General features: G+C 44.0%; 1 protein-coding gene across 6 annotated transcripts in view; it reads right to left on the bottom strand.

The window, feature by feature from the left end:
* Window positions 1-20,676, bottom strand: part of VPS53 (VPS53 subunit of GARP complex) — a 190,585-nt gene that overhangs the window by 37,455 nt on the left and 132,454 nt on the right. For all 6 annotated transcript variants that reach the window (XM_060204109.1, XM_060204108.1, XM_060204106.1 and 3 more), the window contains 4 exons: window positions 12,670-12,912; window positions 7,857-8,004; window positions 3,016-3,098; window positions 1,703-1,781 (listed from right to left, as the gene is read on the bottom strand). In XM_060204109.1, coding sequence (XP_060060092.1) covers window positions 1,703-1,781; window positions 3,016-3,098; window positions 7,857-8,004; window positions 12,670-12,912 — 553 coding nt within the window. The remainder of the gene's footprint in view (window positions 1-1,702; window positions 1,782-3,015; window positions 3,099-7,856; window positions 8,005-12,669; window positions 12,913-20,676) is intronic.

The raw sequence follows: 20,676 nt of genomic DNA, 5'->3' as shown, positions 1-20,676 counted from the left end.
GACTCTTTAATAAGAATATTTTATATTCTTTTTTTTTTTAATATAGTGTTGGATGTTTTGATTTTATGAGTGAGAGGCCAGAGCACTGTTTAGCTCTGACTCATGGTGGTGTCAGGGACTGAACCTGTGATTTCTGGGGCCCCAGGCGTGCAGACACTGTGCTCTAACACACAGAGCTCTCTCCCTGGGCAGAGTCATCTACAGTCTACATGGTTTGTGTACTTAATGAATTTATATATCTCCTCTCTCTCTCTTCCTTTTTCTCTCTCCTTCCAGTGTTGGGAAGAAAATCTAGAACCTAAGGCTTGTGTAATACTACTGAGTGGCCTCCCCAACCCAACTCATTACTTCTTTCTTCTTCTTTTCTAAATAAATTAACTATTTAGTTTTATTTATTTTTTTATTTTTTTTTTCTTTTACCAAAGCACTGCTCAACTCTGGCTTATGGTGGTACAGGGGACTGAATCTGTGACTCTGGAGCCTCAAGCATGAGAGTCTCTTTGCATAACCATTATGCTGTCTACCCCGACCAACTATTTAGTTCTGAAAGAAAGAGAAGCCTAGAGCATCACTCTGGCATATGCAATGCTGGGGGCTGTATTTGGGACTTCATGCTTATCAGTCCAGTGCTTTAGTCACTGCACCACCTCCCAGGGCACATTTTTCATTTTTTGTTTCCTAAGGAAGGCAGAGAGAGGAAAGAAGGAATGAGGAAGGAGAAAAAGGAAAAGACAGACAAAGAAGAGACACCAAAGCACCATTCCATGGTGTACCTATGTGGTGTCAGTTTTCAAACTCAGGGCCTCAAACCCAGGAAGGCATGTGCTCTACTGAATGAGCTATCTCCTGGCCCTACGAATTTAGGTTCTTTTGGCAAAAAAAGATATGGGTACATGTGGTCCGGGAGGTGGTGCAGTGGTAAAGCATTGGATTCTCAAGCATGAGGTCCCAAGCTCAATCCCTGGCAGCACATGTGCCAGAGTGATGTCTGGTTCCTTCTCTCTCCTCCTATCTTTCTCATTAATAAATTCTAAAAAAAAAAAAAAAAAAAAAGATATGGGTACATAAAAGCAGAATAGCAACACAGTGCCAAAGAAAGAGACCAAGGGCTAAATGAAGGAGCCACAACCTGACTGAAAAACCCTGCATTGGCCTCAGAGCATAAAAAGGTCAGAAGAACCTATCAGAAAGCAAGAATGAAGATAAGTCCCTTTTTTTTTGTTTGTTTGTTTTGTTTTTTACCAGAGTACTGCTCAGGTCTGGCTGATGGTAGTGTGGGCATTGAACCTGAAACCTTGAAGCTTCAGGCATGAGAGTCTGTTTGTATAGCCATTATACTATCTCCCCCACCACGAATGAAGATGAGTCTGTAAGCACTGTTCTAAGTGCTAGCGACAACATCCCCTTCTGACAAGACCACTCTCACTAAAGTTCCCAGCATGTGTGAGAAGTTAATCAAAGACAACATCTCCTTGAGATGCGCCAAACACATCTGCTCCCTGTCTCCTTCTCAGAGGACAAGCAACCGACCTGAACGGCAGAATAATCTGAGTGTTTTGGTTACTTCCTGGAGGGCTTTCCACTCACCTCCCAGCTGATGTGATAGTTACAGCAGAGCCAGAAGAAACTATGGACCCAGGCTAGGAGGAATCAGCTGGGGACACATGTGAAGTCAGGGAGAAGCCCCTTCCTAGGGCCTTACCTTGCTCATGGCAGTCAGGGCAGGGTCACAGGCAGCGTCCAGATCCTGAACCAGCAACTGGATGCCGCTAGAGATGACACTGCAAACCAAACAAATTACTGTGGTGGGACTTCAAAGGACGACTTTAGTTGATTGACTGATGGATTTATTTATCTTATGCAGCAGTACTTGGGAACACATACCGGGCCTCATGGATGCATTTGGACCCCTAAGTCACATTTCAGGTCCCAATTTTTCTTTCTTTTTCTTTATCCTTTCCTCCCTACCCCCCACCCCCACCCCCCAACCTGCACTGGGGGTTGGTGCCTGCATGGCTCCATTGTTCCCAAGTTCTTTTTCTTTTCTTTCTTAAAAAAAAAAATTAATGAGGTGAGAAACAGAAAAGAGGACAGAGGGGGGTTGGGCAGGATGGAGGAGAGAAGGAGGAGGAGGAGGAGGAGGAGGAAATCCGGAGGAGGAGGAGGAGGAGTAGGAGGAGGAGGAGGAGGAGGAGGAGGGTGAGGAGGAGGAGAAGGAGGAGGAGGAGGAGGAGGAGGAGAAGAAGAAGAAGAAGAAGGAGAAGAAGGAGAAAGAAAATAGAGAAAAGAGGACAGAAAGAGAAGGAGAGACACACCTGTAGCATTACTTCATTACTCATTAAGTTTCCTTCTTGCAGGTGGGGACCGAGGGTTTGAACCAGCATGGTAATGTGTGAGCTCAACCTCTTGGCCCACTTTTCAGTTTTTTTGTAAGCGAGAGAAGGAGGGAAATATAGGGACACAGACAGACACCAAAGCATCTAGCCACCACCTATGGAATTTCCCTTTCTCTGTCTGGGATTCCTTCATAAGCAGGGGATCCAACCCATGATAGAAGCTTATAGATAGAAGCTATGTGACACCGAGTCACATCCCTGGCCCCTCAAAAACTATTTGAATGTGTGTCACAGTTTCTTTAAATACTTTAGACATCTGTATAAAACTGGATTTTTTTTTCATTAGAAACACACACACACACACACACACACACACACCTGTTTATACTTTATAGTCTTAAACAGCAGAGGTATGTCCTCTGTGGATCTGGGGGCCTGGCCATGGACCTGAGCTTTTCACAGGGGTGGCCAACCGAGGCTTTCTAAGTGGTACAACAGTACAGACTCTGTATGCTAAAAGAGACTGTATCCGAGGAGGCACTCACACTTAACTACCAATGCTTCCCAGTGGCCAGGGGGGAACAATCTGCATTCAACAGAAGGCCTGGAAGGGTAAAGGTAAAGGATAGGCCAGGCCAGGCCAGGCCAGGCCAGGAGCAAGACTATGCAGGATACATACGTGCTGAATGTGTCCATTTCTCCAGTCAGATTGATTCGCTCAGTCAGACTTACATCAACCTTTTCTTTCAGCTTTTCTTCTAACTGTTGGGAAATGAGTGAAAAAACATGCTTAATGCTTATGCAATAGGAGACAAAAAGAAGAATACTTAACATCTAGTGAGTTGATGTTGCAGGTACAATTCTAGGCAGTTGTCACATATTGACTCATTTAGTCCTCAAAGTCCTATGGGGGAAGATTCGACTATTAGTCCTTTTTTACAGATGAAAAATGAAAGCCTGGCCTACAAGAGATACTAAGAGGCAATCAAACAGTTCTCCCTCCCCTCAAACTGTGCCTTTTAGCACTGGGCTTTGTTTCTTTTTTTTTTTTTTAAAGAATTTGTTTATTTATTCATGAGAAAGATAGGAAAGAACCAGACATCACTCTGGTACATGTGATGCTGGAGATCGAACTCGGGACCTCATGGTTGAGAATCCAATGCTTTGTCCATTGCACCACCTCCTGACCACTGGGCTTTGTTTCTTATGACACACTAAGAACATGACTCCCCTATCATGAGTTTGCATATGCTGGAAGTCTCTGGAAGTCTCTGGAAGTCAGTGGCAGTAAAATTAGTTAAAAGTGGTGACTGAGCACTAGTAGGGGCTAGTCAGGTGTTGGGGGTAGAGGTGGAAAACAAGCAATAGGCTCTGTCTTCATCAGCTCACCAGCCTGGGAGAGATACACTGGGTATTATCCCAGTGCCTCAAAAAATCAAATCCAAAACAACTCACCAAGAATTAAGGTATCTCAGAACATCACAGGAACTGTTTCCTCTCATAGCTCTAAACCTATATATTATACAAACTCTAAGAATGGCAAGTGCCTTAAATTAAATTATTAATTCATTATTCTTATTATTTTACAGGGCACTGCTCAGGTCTGGCTTATGATGATGCGGAGGATTGAACCTGGGACTTGGGAGGCTCAGGCATGACTGTCTTTTGGCATAACCATTATGCTATCTTCCCCACCCCGTAAATATTAAGTGCTCTTAGTGGTGGGTAAATTGTTATAATCTTTTTGGAAGGCAATTAATTTTAAAAAGCAGAAATGTGTCATTCTCTGCCCACTCGGAAAAATAATTCTTTAAAGAGTCAAATTTAAAAATACATACTCACGAAGCCAGCAATTTCACATCTAGAAATATATTCAATAAATATATTTATTGAATAAATGTGCAAAGAGAGAAAAGGAGTCTTTACAATAACGATTAGTTTAATCAGTATCCATGGAAAGGTTGTTTTCCCAAGTGCTCTAGGGCCAGTTTTAATCAATGAATAAATTATAAAAGATCTTCGACATAGACAGCTCACATTCCAGTGTTGTTTGTATCAGTGAAAGACAAAAAACAATCGATACATACATTTACAAAGGACTGAAGAAACTATATAGTTATGCCTTACACTTAACGCTAAATCCTCCAGCAGCTGCTTCCTATGAAAATGAAACTTCTACCTGTGACTGGGGGGCCTGTGTAGTGTGCTGGCACACATCCTGCTCTCTCCCTTGCTTGCTTGGCTTCACCTCCACTGACCTCTGAAGGCTCTGGAACATACCAAGGTCTCCTCCACCCTGCAAGCTTCACACTTCCAAAAACCACCTCCAAAACTACTCCCTGCTCACCTCCATCTCCCAGCAAACCTATCTGCTTTGTCATCCCCACTTCACAGCCCTTCAAACTCTTCAACTGGGAGACAGACCCCCTTCTCCACTGTAACATCACCTCCTCAAAGAAGCCTTCCTTGACTACTCTGTTTCAGCGGGCAATCTCCTCTCTGGCACTATAGCATTTGTTTCCTTGATAGCATCTAAACCACACCATTCAGGCTGTATCTTAGTCTTTTTATTACTTGCTTCCTTCATTAGTTCAAAGTCCAGACAGACAGAAACTTGTCTGCTTTGTTCACCACCATTACTTAACACCAAACACAGTGTCTGCTACATAGTAAGTGCCTGACAAAGATCTCTTGAAAGAATAAATGGAAAGTCCTATGTAACTGTTAAGTGTAAAAAGATTACAATTAATGAGCCATTATTATTCACTCATCAGTAGAAGGTTTTTGTTTTTTTTTAAAGATATATTTTCTGAGTATTTAACAAGTGAGGTGTCAGGGATGGAGTGGTGTCTCCTGCATGCAAGTCCTGCACTCTGTTAACTTCCTGGCCACTGCTGGCACTGTTTTTTAAAATTTTATTTGCCAATTCTTCACTGTTTGGATTCTTTTGTAAAATATTTTATTTAAATATTAAGGAGAGGATTAAAAGAAAGAAAGAGAACCAGAGTGTCTGGAACTCTGGTGTTGCTTTGCTGGGGATCAAACTCAGGTCCTCATGCCTGAAGCTTTTATTGACGTCCAACGTTTTGTTTTCTATCCCCCCACTGGGTCATCTTCCAGGCTTCTTTTCTAAGCTCACTAGTTGTTAGACTTAGGGTTTACCGCAGATGTAGAATGATCTCATCTTGAGATCTTTACTGTGCCAAATCTTCAGAGACCCCATTTCCAAATTATGGTTATGTTTATATATACTGAAGTTAGAACTTAGATGTATCTTTTGGTACAATAAATGCCACCATAACACCTGAATCCTTTTTGAAATAACATTTAGTCTGATACTTTTCTTGAATTTTGCATGGCATGATGTTCTGGAATCCTCTTGTACATTTCCTGACCAAGACCTGGATAAGTCATTTGTCCAAGAATCTCAGATTTCTTTTAATGGAAAGTGGTATTCAGAAATATAGGTGCTAAGAATGTATTTACTATCACTGTCAGTAAATTTAATTTTCACCAAGCAAAAAAATTGGCTGTATCTTTAATGAGTAATCAAAAATGGTTTTTAATTTAGTACTTCTAAAATAATGCAGAATATGCTAGATGTCTTTTTGCAGTGTTACTTATACAAACAATTTGAAGCAGCATACTCAGTTATCAGGGGTACTGTAACTTGAGTAATTAGTCACTTAATGAAATATGTAGCCATAAGACACTATAACAAAAGGAGTAACTCTAATGGTATGATGTTAGCAACAACAAAAGGATATGATGTGAGTTAAGGTTATAGACTCCAAAACTATATTTGTGAAAAACCACTGAAGAAAAAGACTCCGAATTACTCACATTATTTGAGTATGGTGGAATTAAGAGTCACAATTTTCTTCCTTTTCATTTTTAAAAATCTACTTGTTGGAGAGAGATAGAAACTGAGAGAAGAGAGGGAGATAGAGAGAAGAGACAGTGAGACACTTGTAGCCCTGCTTCGGCACTCATGAAGTTTCCCCCTGCAGGTGGGGATTAAGGGCTTGAACCTGGGTCCTTATGCACCGTAGTCTGTGCACTTAACTGGGTGCACTACTACCTGGCCTCTAATGTCACAATTTTTACAGATGTTTGGTGCCATAACTATTTCACCTTTAAAATACTATAATGGGGAGCTGAGACGTGGTCCACCTGGTAGGACACACATTCCTCCCCACCAACTCTGTCTCTATCTGAAATTAAAAGGGAGGAAAAAAAATAAGTCTCCCAGGAGTGGTGGAAGCCCTGGCACCAAAACAGAAGAATGGGCTGGGGAAATGCCATTTAGGTAACACACCACTGTATGCCAGAGCTGAGTGGTGGTCTGGTCTCTCCCTCTTGTTCTCTCTCCCTCGCTTTTTCTCACTCTCTTTCATGAAAATAAATAAATATTTTAAAAAACAACATTAAAACACTATATTCATGTGTGTTTCTCTTCCCATGCACACACAATTATTAAATAATATTCCTTCATCAAAGTACTCTGGGAGCCCTGTCCTGGTGGCTCTCACAGATGTTGCCATCAACCATGTGGGTTCTTGAGGCTAGAAGAGTTGCTGTCTTTGCCTCCAGAGGCAAACTTTTACAGATCATTCCCTGTGTGACTCAGTGTGAACACATCCCCAAGCAGAACACGCCACCTCTGGCTCGCTGGACATCGACTGTGGAGTTTGAGGGGCAGGGCACTTCTAATTTAGCTTCCTGTAATCTTGCTTTTGCTCACAGGAGCTCCAAATTGTACAGTCTGAACCATAATTTATGGCTATCTTCCTCTGATGGACACTTGTATAAATAACAAGCCCCAAAATGGGGGAGTAGAGAACTGTCCCAATTATTTTCTTTCTTTTGGCCTTTGGTGAATTCCAGGCCAAATGTGAAAAGGAACTTCCAATCCCGAGTCTGAGAGTAAATGGAAACTTCTTCTGGGTCTTCCTTCTGCTAATGGGGAGCCCCAGCAGAGGCATCACCCTTTCCTGCTTCACAGTTCCTGAATGTCAGCATCCAAACAATGGTTTTTTTGTCTGGGCAGACTAAGAATGCTATGTAAATTTCAGGAGACACATAAAAAGCCTAAAGGATTTTACTTAGCTGAGTAACACTTCTGAGAGTGAAGCAACCGGGCTGTGATTCATTGCTGCCAAAGGCTGGGTCCCAGGCCCCTTAAGTTTGTTACTGCTTTTCGCATAGGAGAGACAGTGCTACTGACCTACTTCCAAAGGGAAATGTCCTTTGAGTGGCTTGTATGCAACACGGGGGAGGAGAGCAGTTGTACTTTCTTGCCCAGTCAGTCTCCTTTTTTAATAAGGCCCTTCTGTAAAATGGCTGCCTGGGCTGTCTTTTGGCCGGACAGTGAGTTTTCCTTTGTGTGAGGCCAGCTGGACTGCCTGGCCATTGTCTGTGGCTTCCGTGTAAGAGGCTGTGCAATCACACACTGAGCCAAGAAGCCCAGATGGGTCAGAAGGAGGAGTAGGTGGTGAGTGGGCAGCCGGGGAGGCTTACCTGCTGGGTGGTGGCCAGGCAGTACTCTGCTGTGCTCAGGATGCTGCAGATGAGGCAGAGCTCCTCCAGGGTGAACTTGGCCACCTCAGAGCCCTCCTTTTCCTTGAGAAGGCTGCTGATGGTCAGTCCGCCGCTGCTGCTCGTGGTCCTGAGGAAAAGGAACAGGAACCAGTTCAGACGAGAAGTTCTCATTTGCTTTCAGAATTTAAAGCTGTGCATCTTATTCATTTATTTATTTATTTATTTATTTATTTATTTATTTTACCAGAGCATTAATCAGCTCTGGCTTATGGTGGTGCGGGAGGAACTGAACCTGGGACTTTGGAGCCTCAGGTAAAGGGGCTCTTTGCATAACCATTATTCTATCTACCACCCCAACCCACTCCCAGAAAGCTGCACATCTTAAGACAAAGAGAAAGGGGGAAGGAAAGGCTGGCTGTGGCCCAGTAATTCTACATACAATGAGCCCTTTTCCTACTGACGTTACCTTGGCTGTCATCTGTTTAAATTCTTTATCAGAAATAGGAAGAGACAGTTTTAACAGCGGGTTGGTAATAAGTCACATTAACACTGATGGCTAGGGTGAATCTCACAGAGGAAGCCACTGGGCAGCCTCTCTGCTTGGCTTGGAATGTCCTGACATGCAGAGCTCATTCAAGATCATCTGTAGCACAAAGGCAGGCTTCCCAACTTTTTTTTTTTTCTCAGTTAGGAAAAATCTGCAAGGCAATTTTTTGTGCTGGTGAAAAGCTACAAGAATGGATACTAAGACAGTTCCTGCCAATAGTCTGAGCTGCCACAAGAAACGAACAAGAATCTCATCTTCCTACTGATCTCATCCTGTCTCTACAACATATAAAAATGCAGATGTAACATCTCCTGCCATTTCTGCCTGGGAGAGCCTTGATTTTGTAAAAGACAGAAGTCAATGACACTTATTTTTAAAATAAGAGAATTTCTTCCTTGACAACTCAGCCTGTCAGCACCATCCTGCCTGCCTGAGGCCCCAGAGGCTGCAGGTTCAATAATCCTCTACAGGCACCACCTTATGCTCTAGTGTTCTCCCCCACCCCCCCACTTCATTTGCTCTCTAATAATAGATAAATAAAATATTTACAAAATGACCTTGAAAGTGTTCAGTCTTACTGGCAAGCAGAGATTTGAGAACACCTTCCATCCAGTTGTTGTTGTTCTTCTTCTTCTTTTTTTTTTCTGCCTCCAGAGTCATTGCTGGGGCTCAGTGCCTACACCACAAATCCACTGCCCCTGGAGACTTTTTTTTTCCTTTCTGTTGCCCTTGTTGTTTATTGTTGTGGTGGTTATTATTATTACTATTATTATTATTTTTCCCTCCAGGGTTATTGCTGGGCTCGGTGCCTGCACCATGAATCCACCGCTCCTGGAGGCCATTTTCCCCCCTTTTTATTGCCCTAGTTGTTGCAGCCTCGTTGCGGTTATTATTGCCATTGTTGACGTTGCTTTGTTGTTGGATAGGACAGAGAGAAATGGAGAGAGGAGGGGAAGACAGAGAGAGGGGGAGAGAAAGATAGACACCTGCAGACCTGCTTCACCGCCCGTGAAGCGACTCCCCTGCAGGTGGGGAGCCGGGGGCTCGAACCGGGATCCTTACACCAGTCCCTGCGCTTTGCGCCACGTGCGCTTAACCCACTGCGCCACCGCCCGACCCCCTGTGGTGGTTATTATTATTGTTATTGATGTCGTTGTTGTTGAATAGGACAGAGAGAAACTGAGAGAGGAGGGGAGACAGAGGAGGAGAGAAAGACAGACACTTGCAGACCTGCTTCACTTCTTGTAAAGAGATGCCCCCTGCAGGTGGGGAGCCAGGGGCCCGAACTGGGATCCTTGCGCTTTGCACCATATGTGCTTGACCCGCTGCACTACCGCCCGAGCCCCCCCATCCACTTCTTATAAGGATGTGAGGTTTTTGGCAGTCTCATACATTATCAGCTACGAGTATTAAATTATCTGGTCTGCCTGGATGTTTATTTCAGAAGCTTAAAATATGTCCAGACTATGGGCAGGGGAGATAGCATCATGGTTAAGCAAATAGTCTCTCATGCCTGAGACTCTGATGCCCTAGGTTCATTCAGTCCTCTGCAGCACCGTAAGCATCATAAAGAAATGTTCAGCCTATTTGACTCAATAGTTCTTCTGTTTAAAGATGCTTTGCTGATTGTTATGTAAAACTCCAAAACAGTGAGCAAAACTTAATGGTCAATTAAGAGGGTGGCCAGTCCACAACCTCAGCAGTCAACTGGGGTTCCTCTGGATGTTGGCTTCTCGGGCCATTAGAAAGTACTGACCATCTACTGTCACTAGTGTTGACTTTACTGCTGGCCTCCCAGATCCATTCTCTGTTCTCTTTCTCTAAGTCCTATGGATTAGCCCTATATCTGGCGGCCTCCTCTCTCTTCCTCCTGTTGGGTTCAGTGAGTGAGAAATGAGACAGAAAGCTGGGGAGGCAGAAGAGAAAGAAACTAGAGTAATAACTAGTCCTCCTGTTTCCTCTGCTTCAGAGTGGCCCTGACAGTGACTGTGGCCTGCTGTGATCAACCAACCAGTTTCTGTGGGGCAGCCCTGTGTCCACAACCCCAGCTTTTGAGTGAATCTGAAAGTGGTAACAATTACCCACTAGTATTTGGATGCTTCCATTCATCTTGCTCCTATGTCTGTAAATAGCTTCTTCACTAACAATGTCCCAGCTGAGTACACTATTTACTTCCTACCAGGATATTGACTAAAACACATGCGGATATACTCACAGGGGGTAGTGAATGAAAACATCAGGGTATAAGACTGTAAGCAGTAGCAGTATATACTCAGCTCTGTTCAACAAGCAAAAGTGTCATATAGATCCAAAAAGTTGAAGAGGTTTTCCTGAGAGGCTTTTCTTTTCTTTTTTTTCCTTTTTTTTTTTTCTGCTTTTCAGTGTTTTATAAACTATACTTGACTTGTACTAGTTTCATAGCTGGGATAAAAGTTATCAATATTTAAAATATTTCTGAATTGGGGTAACACCATAGTGGTCATACCAAAGATTTCCATGCTTGAAGTAACGAGGCCCTAGGTTCAATCTGTAGCACCAACATAAAGCAGAACTGAGCAGTGCTCTGGTTAAAAATAAATAAATAAATAAATAAATAAATAAATAAATAAATAAATAAATAGAAATCCCTATGCTCGGCAAGAGATATGAAGTGACTAATTAGGAAGTCTTTGACTATGATTTATTTATTTATTCTCTTTTTTCCCTTTTTGATGCCCTTGTTGTTTATTATAGTTGTTGTTATTATTGTTGTTGGATAAGACAGAGAGAAATGGAGAGAGGATGGAAAGACAGAGAGGGGGAGAGAAAGACACCTGCAGACCTGCTTCACCGCCTGTGAAGCGACTCCCCTGCAGGTGGGGAGCCCGGGGCTCGAACCGGGACCCTTAGGCTTTGCGCCACCTGAGCTTAACCTGCTGTACTACTGCCCAGCTCCCAGCACAGGGATTTCTTTTCTCCAAATAATTCAGAATTCCTGTACATGACACATTTTAGTGATAATGATAGAAACTCATTTCAGAATTGCTAGAGTTGGCCATGAGATTGATTTTTAAATGTGAAATTCTGAAGTACTGTTTTATTTATATTTGTATTTTTTTTTTAATTTTTTTTTTTCCTCCTCCAGGGTTATTGCTGGGCTCGGTGCCTGCACCATGAATCCACCGCTCCTGGAGGCCATTTTTTTCCCCCTTTTGTTGCCCTTGTTGTAGCTTCGTTGTGGCTTTTATTATTGCCCTTGTTGATGCAATTCGTTGTTGGATAGGAAAGAGAGAAATGGAGAGAGGAGGGGAAGACAGAGAAAGGGAGAGAAAGATAGACACCTGCAGACATGCTTCACCGCCTGTGAAGCGACTCCCCTGCAGGTGGGGAGCCGGGGGCTCGAACCGGGATCCTTACGCCAGTCCCTGCGCTTTGCGCCACTTGCGCTTAACCCTCTGCGCCACCGCCCGACCCCCTTATATTTGTATTTTATGCAGTGCTGGGGATTGAACCCAGAGTCTCATGGTTATAAAGTACATGCTCTGCAGCTGAGTCTCCCCCAGCCCAAAAATATTACTTAAGATTATATATATATACTACTAGAATAAAAAAATGCTCGATAGCAAAAATCTTTTGAGAACTCTAGCTGAACAATTCAAGAATAACAATAGCCCAATATCTCAGAACACCACAGGGATGCTACTATAATCAGGATTTAAGCTATGTATGTCTTTCCTTCCAAATACCACATTTTTAAACTTTAGACTGTTTCCAGCATAGCAGGGTACACACACCATCAAGAGAGACTCTGGGATCTAGTCAGACTGAGAGAAGAGCAGACCCATGGCTTCTAACCAAGTATTATATGCTTACTGAATGAGACTGGGGTGAAATTGTCCATGCAGCTTGATAGTTCTATCCCCACCCTTCACTCCAGCCCCCCAGAACCACCCCCCCCTTTTTGCCATGCACCTATAATTGTATCCATGCAAATTAAATACACATGTAATGAGACTGACTTCCTTGGGTCCTATGACCTATGCTGGCACTCAGTGTGGTTATTTCCTCAAATGGTCTTGATCGGCTGTGGAGTCCCACAAGTGAGGAAAACGGTCTCAGCCCCAGGGAACTTGGTATGGGTGTTTTCTTCTTTGGTCCTTTCAGCAGTTCCCTAAACAACTCTAGAGTCAACTTCCTTACAGATTCCAATGTTTAGGCATTTTCAGAATCTCACTTCACCACATGGACCTGGAGGAAAGGACTCACTTGGGCAGGTTGCCAGAGAGGATTTTCCAGGCATATTCTCGAAGATACTTCTGGAAAATGGTGGTCAGTGCAATCATTGGCTCCCCGGTACTAAGCTGTGAGCACTGCACCATGCACTTCTTGTAGTAGACAAAGAGGTCAGCACAGCTGGGGAGCACGGCACCCCCTTCATCCATGTTGGGCTTTGGTGGTCCCTGGGCTTTGAAATCTGTCACAAACCGATCTATCAGCTCTCCAAGGTTTCTAGGCAGAAGAAAACCTAGATGTTATTTCATTTCAAGAGAGGCAGACAGACTAGTCACCACAGAAGAGACCCAAAAGAGCAAGAAACCCATGGAAAATGTTCCAAGTCTTTGACTGTCAGAGAAATGCAAATAAAGACAACTATGAGATACCACTTCACTCCTGTGAGAATGTCATACATCAGAAAAGGTAACAGCAGCAAATGCTGGAGAGGGTGTGGGGTCAAAGGAACCCTCCTACACTACTGGTGGGAATGTAAATTGGTCCAACCTCTGTGGACAGCAGTCTGGAGAACTCTCAGAAGGCTAGAAATGGACCTACCCTATGATCCTGCAATTCCTCTCCTGGGGATATATCCTAAGGAACCCAAAACACCCATCCAAAAAGGTTTGTGTATACCTATGTTCTTAGCACCACAATTTGTAATAGCCAAAACCAGGAAGCAACAACAGATGAAGGTGTCCAACAACAGATGAGTGGCTGCGCAAGTTGTGGTATATATACACAATGGAATATTACTCAGCTATTAAAAACAGCGACTTCACTGTTATTAGCCCATCTTGGTTGGAGCTTGAAGAAATCATGTTAAGTGAAATAAGTCAGAAACAGAAGGATGAATATGGGATGATCTCACTCACAGGCAGAAGGTGAAAAGCAAGATCAGAAGAGAAAACACAAGTAGAACCTGAACTGGAGTTGGTGTATTGCACCAAAGTAAAAGACTCTGGTTTGGGTGAGGGGGAGAGTACAGGTCCAAAAAGTATGACAGAGGACCTAGTGGGGTTGGATTGTTATGTGCAAAACTGAGAAATGGTATGCATGTGCAAACTATTGTATTCACTGTCTTTTTTAATTATTTATTTTCCCTTTTGTTGCCCTTGATTTATTGTTGCTGAGGTTATTATTGTTGGGTAGGACAGAGAGAAATGGAGGAGGGGAAGACAGAGAGGGGGAGAGAAAGACAGACACCTGCAGACCTGCTTCACCACCTGTGAAGCGACTCCCCTGCAGGTGGGGAGCCCGGGGCTCGAACCGGGATCCTTACGCCGGTCCCTGTGCTTTGTGTCACCTGCGCTTATCTGCTGTGCTACCACCCGGCTCCCTGATCCTGCTATTCTGTTAGCATCATGACTCTTTTCCACAAATGGAAACCCAGTTAACAATGAGTGGTCATCTTCTGAACATTCATGATGAGCCAGGCACTATGGCAGCACTTTATAAGCATCCTCTCTTTGTGCTTCACCTATCTTCTTCACAAAGATCTTTTGAAGGAGGTGCTATCACTATCCTTCTTTTCAAAGAGCAAGATGCAAGAAAAGACCTTGTCTGAGGTCATATAGCATGAAAGTGACAGAGCCTGGATTCAAACCAAGCAGCCTGAATCCAAACCTCACTCCTTGAACCACACAACCCCACTGCTTCCTAATGCAAAAGAGCTATGATTTTGGCCAAGACTTAAGTATCGTTAACCTAAAATGATCCCACAGATAGATGCCTAGATGAAGAGAAATTATAAGGAAATATTCTAGTGCCTTTCTCCTCTAATGCAGTATTCCCAAAATGTCCACAATCAAAGGCGCAAAACTGCATGGGAGAAAGATAGGGTGCGAGCAGCTGTAGTCTTGTCCCCGGCCTGTAGTGACGTGGGCTACAATTCCCTCTCATCTGCCATCAGGGCACTGCCTGGGTCACAGAATCATCACCTCTCAGCCTCGTGCAGGGCTAGAGTCACTCTCCCCTGCACAGCTGTGCTGTATGGGAAATGGGAGGGGTCTCGGTGCCCTTGACGTTTTCCAATTTAGTCATATGCGAAGGCTACAGGAATCCAGCTGTGCTTTCAAAATATATTTATATAACAGTCAGGAAGAAAAAGGCAAGAACCACACACTGCCTCAATTAGCAAGCAGAGGAGAAAATTGACATTTTACTCAACAGCTTTTGTTACTGAAAGCTTATTACATCCAGATGCAGCCACCCAGCACTCAAAGAACTGCAGGACTAGACCCAGCGTTTGACTGTGGGGGTGGCCAGAAAGCAAGCAGAGAACTGGGCAGCCAATCTCCTCACCACCTCTTCCTGGCATGCTGCCCCCTCTCCCCCCAAACACACACCCACACAACGGCCTTAACCCTCTCTGCCTGGGTGCCTCCTCTGCCCATCAACGCCCGCCACCACCTCTTCACTGAGCCTTCAGCACTCAGACAGCTCACACTGTCAGCTGTAACACACTGGTACCTGACTTCCTTTTAAGACTTTACAGTGTAAGGACGCCAGATATTCAGGAAACATCCACGTTTCTTCTCTGCTAAGCACAATGGGCACCAGCAATTGCTCCCTTCTCACTACTCTGTGGTGACTTCAGAAATGTCCTTGATCAGTCACATTGGATGAGGTGAAGAGACAGAAAGGTCTGACTTGCTATCTAGTAGTAGACTCTTCCATTTAGTGTAAGTTGTCATAAGCTTGCCAACAGGAGGGATGAGTTTGTGCTATTTCTGCTCCCTCTAGGACCAGCTCTCAAGCTTACATGTAGAGCTTAATCTCTCTATTATATTGGTGCCCTGTGTATGCTCAGGTGAACAGCCTCCACACTCTGTATCTAAGTGCTACAAGGAAGTGGAGGGAAGGGAGAGAGAGGGAAGTGGGCACAAGTGCAGTGGAAGAGAGAATGTAACAGAAGGCAAAAAGTAGGGGCCAGGAGAGAGCTTACCTGGCATAGCACACACTTTACCAGGTGTGAAGCCCCCAGCCACTACATGGAAACACCCATATGGGGGAAACTTCACGAGTAGTGGGGGCAGTGCAGTGGTCTCTCCTCCCTATGTCCCTCTCCATCCAGTCTCTCTCCCCTCCCAGTCTCTCATAATCAAAACAAGAGAGGGAGGGATGGACACACACACACACACACACACTACTGGGGGCAATGGAACTATACAGGCATGGAGCCGCAGTGATAATCCTGGTGGGAAAAAAAGAAAGAAAAAGAAAACAAAAGGTTTCACTTGAGTCTTTATTTTTTTCCCTTTTGTTGCTCTTGTTGCTTAACACTTGAGTCTTCTTATAGAGATTCTATCTATAGTGTCAAACAACAGGGCTGGTTTGGAAGTGTTTTCATGTTGGTCACTCATCTAATTCCCCCTAAAAACAGAATAAGAATATGTACTCATCTACCTCCCATTTCAAAGCTAGTAAGGAGGTAAAAAACAACTACAGAATGGTTTCATTCATATAAAGAGAATTGAATATAGAGAACTGAACATACAAATGTGGGGGAAAAAAAGTCAACCTATATCAAAGTCCGTGGAAGAACTATAGTAGTTATCTATGGGGGTGAGGATGGGTCACTTATCAGCTCTTTGACTGAGAATATCACCCAGTGGAGTGTTGTGCAGAAGCCAACCAAAGAAACCCCTCGCACTAGAGCGGGAGAGATACATACTTTCTCCTTAAACATCAAGTGAAATGAAAAAAACCAGTTCAAGCTTGGGAAGAAGGCTTAGCCCAACTTTCTAAAGTGGCTTCAGTAACATCTGCTCTCCCTGCCTCCTCCGTGAGTACCGGCTCTCTGTTGTGGTTTGGCTTTGGGCTGGGGCAGGTGCTGCCAGAACTTTCCCTGGGTAGACAGGAGGCTGGGGAGATGAGAGGGTGGACCCCATGCCAGACACAACAGAAAGACGATGATACTGCCTAGGCCACCCAAGCACCTGAGTCCTGAACAAGAAGATCACAGGGAGGGTGGGGGCAGAAACGGCTTCTGAGTGCTCAGAACGTCTGTGAAGTGCCAACGTATCACTGCATTTCATCCTCACCATGTAGCATGGGGTGTGGCCAGTATTAACTTGAGAATGGACAAAACACAGTGAGAATAGGTGCTGTGTTGGAACTCTGATTCAAATTCAGGCAGCCTCACACCCAGGCCCACACTCAATTACACAGTACTGGGTCTCTGTCACCTGGCAGCCTGTGAATGGCCAAAGATTTTCCTCCCATGCAGATTCTGGAGTCTTAGTTAAAGCAAGAATAGTGATTTGTATGAAATCACTCCCCCTATTCCCAATGAGTTTCTTTCACATCCTTAAGATTCTTTGGCTTAAGAGAGGAAGGGTTTCCTAGAACCCCCTTGAAATATGAAAAATAGCATGTGGACTGCAGCTCAGGGGAAGCACAAAGGACAAAGGGGTGGACTCTCAAGCATGAGGCCCTGAGTTCAATCCCAGGCAACATATATGCTCTGGGTATTCTCTGTGCTCTCCTCTCTCTCTCTCTCTCTCTCTCTCTCACACACACACACACACACACACACAAGTTAATCAATTTATTTAAAAAAATGACGTGGGGGAGCAGGTGGTGGCACACCTGGTTGAGCACACGTTATAGTGCACAAGGACCTGGGTTTAAGCCCCTGGTCCCCATCTGCAGGGGTAAAGCTTCACGAGTGGTGAAGCAGTACTCGCAGGTGTCTCTCTGTCTCTCTCCCTCCCTATCTCCTCTCAATTTCTTGCTCTCTCTATGCAATAATTAAAGATCAAAATAAATATATAAATAAATAATATAGGGTATATGGATTTGTGGACTAGAGGACTACATTGTGGCTTTTAGCAGGACCTCAAAAGATTACACGACTGACACCACACACACACACACACACACACACACACACACACACGTTAGTAACCATTGCTTTAGGCATCACTTTGTCTTGATTCTCCTTTTTAACAGACAAGAAAATGGACTTCTTGAATTGTCTTTTCTACCTCAAGCTTCTGCTGCTTATTCTGGAGCTGCCACGGCACAACCTACACAATGCTCCTCTGAGGAGCTTCCGCTGCTTCCCAGCGCTGTGGAAACAGCTCGGCGGGGCCAGTACAGGGTGAGTGGCCAGCACTTCATTTTTCATAGAGAAACAGAGAGTCCCTGAGGAAGGCAGGCTTGGTGCTGTGCCAAAGCTTCATGAACAATGAGCAGACTTTGTGTGAACCAAGACCACGGGAAGATGGGATACCAGAATTCTAAGAATTCAGAAAAATGTCTCTTTAGACCAGGTAGGTCCTGGGAAAGAATGTGGTCATATCAAATATGTATTTTAAAGACTGGGGCCACCTATTTTTTTGTTTCATTTTGTTTTACAAATTTTTGCTTATTTGTTTTTTGATAAGATGCTGCAGCTCAAATCTGGGCTAGGTAGTCATGAGTTCATGTTATACTGAGCCACCTTCTTGTCCAACTTTTTTTTTCTTTAGAATGAGAAAGAGCTGGAGAGGTAGGAGAGAGGTACTTGCACTTCCCAGGTTTGAGTCCTGGCACCACAAAGAAGCTACCATGCCATGAGAAAAACTCTGGGCCTGTGGTTTCTCTCCCCTTTTATGTCTGAATAAAGGGAGGGGGGAAGCTAACCCATTTCAGACACACACACACACACACACACACATACTCACACACACACACTCACACTCATACTCACACACACATGGAGAGGGAGAGGGAGAGATTGGGGGAGAAGCATTGCTTCACCAGGTGCAGAGTTCTCCTTCCTGTGATCAAGTGATGCTGGGGATCAAATTCAGAGTTTCACACATGCCAGGTAAGACTGATAAGCTCCTTCCCTGAGCCCGTAAGCCTTTTTGAAAACAAGTATCTGAACTGCTAGGAATACTGCCCAGAAATAGCCATGCAGAAGCAGATGTTCTACTGACCTACTACTGTAAGAGGCAAATGGACTCTTTCCCAACTTCCACAGGAGGGTGTCTTACTAATCTTGTGAGATAACACTTTTTTTTTTTTTTTTTTTTTAGTGAGGCATCACTAAATAATGAATTCAGGGCCTTATACATGTGTGATCCTGCTTAGTGGCCCTCCTCAACCCAAGTCTTCTTTTTCTATTTAGGGAGGCAGGTAGTTAGGTAGGTATATAGGTAGAAAGAGAGGGAGAGAAACAGACCAAAAAAGATACCACAGCACCTTCCCACCATCCACAGAGCTTCCTAAGTACTTCACCTGTATGGTGTTGCAACTTGAACCCAGGGTCTTACACATAAAGCCACATGCTCTACTGGGTGAGGTATATCTCAGCCCAAGAAAACTTTCTGATGCGGAAAACAAGATGGCTACAAATTGGCTACTGCCCTCTGCGTGTCTGCGGAACATAGATAATGAACCGAGAACAGGAAGCAAACTGGTTTTACTTGACAAGAAATGTCAAGGCAATCTTTTGAGTGTGGTAAGGAGGCACTGGGTTTTGTTGTTGTTTGTTTGTAATTTAGAAGTTCCTTTATAAAGTCTTGAGAGAGAGAGAGACCTGTAGTACTATTTTACTATTCGTGAAGCTTCCTCTTGGCAAGTGGAGACCAGGGACTTGAACTTGGGCCCGTGCACTGTAAAGTGTGCACGCAACCACATGTGCCACCACCCAGCCCTTATAAAGTCATTTTCTAGAATCTTAAGTATTTTGTGATCAGGAGGAAAAGAAGTAATCTATAAAATCAAGCATGTCTGTAATAATGTTGTTCCATGTAATGATTTCACTGAAAGACTCTGAAGCTTATGGTTTACCTCTAGAACATCTGGAAACAACAATATGCTTAAAAGAAAGAAAGAAAGAAAGAAAGAAAGAAAGAAAGAAAGAAAGAAAGAAAGAAAGAAAGAAAGAAAGAAAGAAAGGAAGGAAGGAAGGAAGGAAGGAAGGAAGAAAGAAAGAAAGAAAGAAAGGGGCTGTTTTTAAGAAGAAGGGGAAAGGACTGGGCTTTAGGACCTAGCCACTTTCCTGGAGAACTCCCCTCAGTAACTTCCCCAGGTGCACAACTACCTGGAGAGCCAAGTACTCCTGGAGGCTACGAGGTCTCCTCTCTGAGCACAGGCCAGCCTGGCTCTAGTCTGGCTTGTCCAAAACCTTCCTCCCAGGGAGCAAGGGTCATCTTCAGTTCCACAGACTGCAGGTGGAGATGCAGGGAAAAGGAGGATCCTCCTTTACACAAGTGATGGAGATCGGATATGAACAGACTCTGCCTGTGCAGAGACCTGGCTACATTGAGCTGCTCTGTGAAAACCTTCCGGAGCCCCTGAGTTTGTGAAAAGCAAGTTGTAGTATATGTATAACCATCCATAAAATCACTCAAATCCATAATGACATCAGTAAGCCCAGAAGCAGATGGTGCAGAAGAGGGTGTTCTTCCTTACAGAAGAGCCCCCAACTAGTGAATACAGAAGAAATGAAGGAAACAGGCCATCAGCATTTGGCATTCATAATGCTGATAGCTGTGTTAGGCGACAGTCATCAAGGGATGTCAAAATGAGTAGGCAAAGTAGGATGAGAGACAGGATATCCACATAGTTCCAAAGTATACACGTGCAAGACAGTTTAAGACTACAGAGAAAAACAGTAACTGCAGAGTGGAGAACACAGGCAGACACCACTTTTAGCAAGTGATCAAGTTCCCATCAAGAAGGCTGAAACAAATCAAGATGATGTGCCTTCTGACAGGGTGTCCTGACAAGGATACAAGCTCAGCTCTATGCTTTTCTTGTGGAAATGCATACGCCAGATTTAATTAAGAGGAAACATTGGACAGACCAAAACTGAGGGTATGCATGACACAAAAAATCAACCAAGGCTAAGAGAGAGTGCAATGGCAGCACATAGGACTTGTACCCGAAAGGTTCCAGGTTCAATCCCCAGCATTACCCAGAGCCAGAGTGGAGCTGTGTTCTGGTAAAAAAAAAAAAATAAGTGAATTCAGCCAATACTCTAACAGGGTCCAGGCCATGGGA

Source organism: Erinaceus europaeus, chromosome 12, assembly GCF_950295315.1.
Source record: "Erinaceus europaeus chromosome 12, mEriEur2.1, whole genome shotgun sequence".
NCBI lineage: Eukaryota > Metazoa > Chordata > Mammalia > Eulipotyphla > Erinaceidae > Erinaceus > Erinaceus europaeus.
This window is presented reverse-complemented; position numbering and strand designations above follow the sequence as displayed.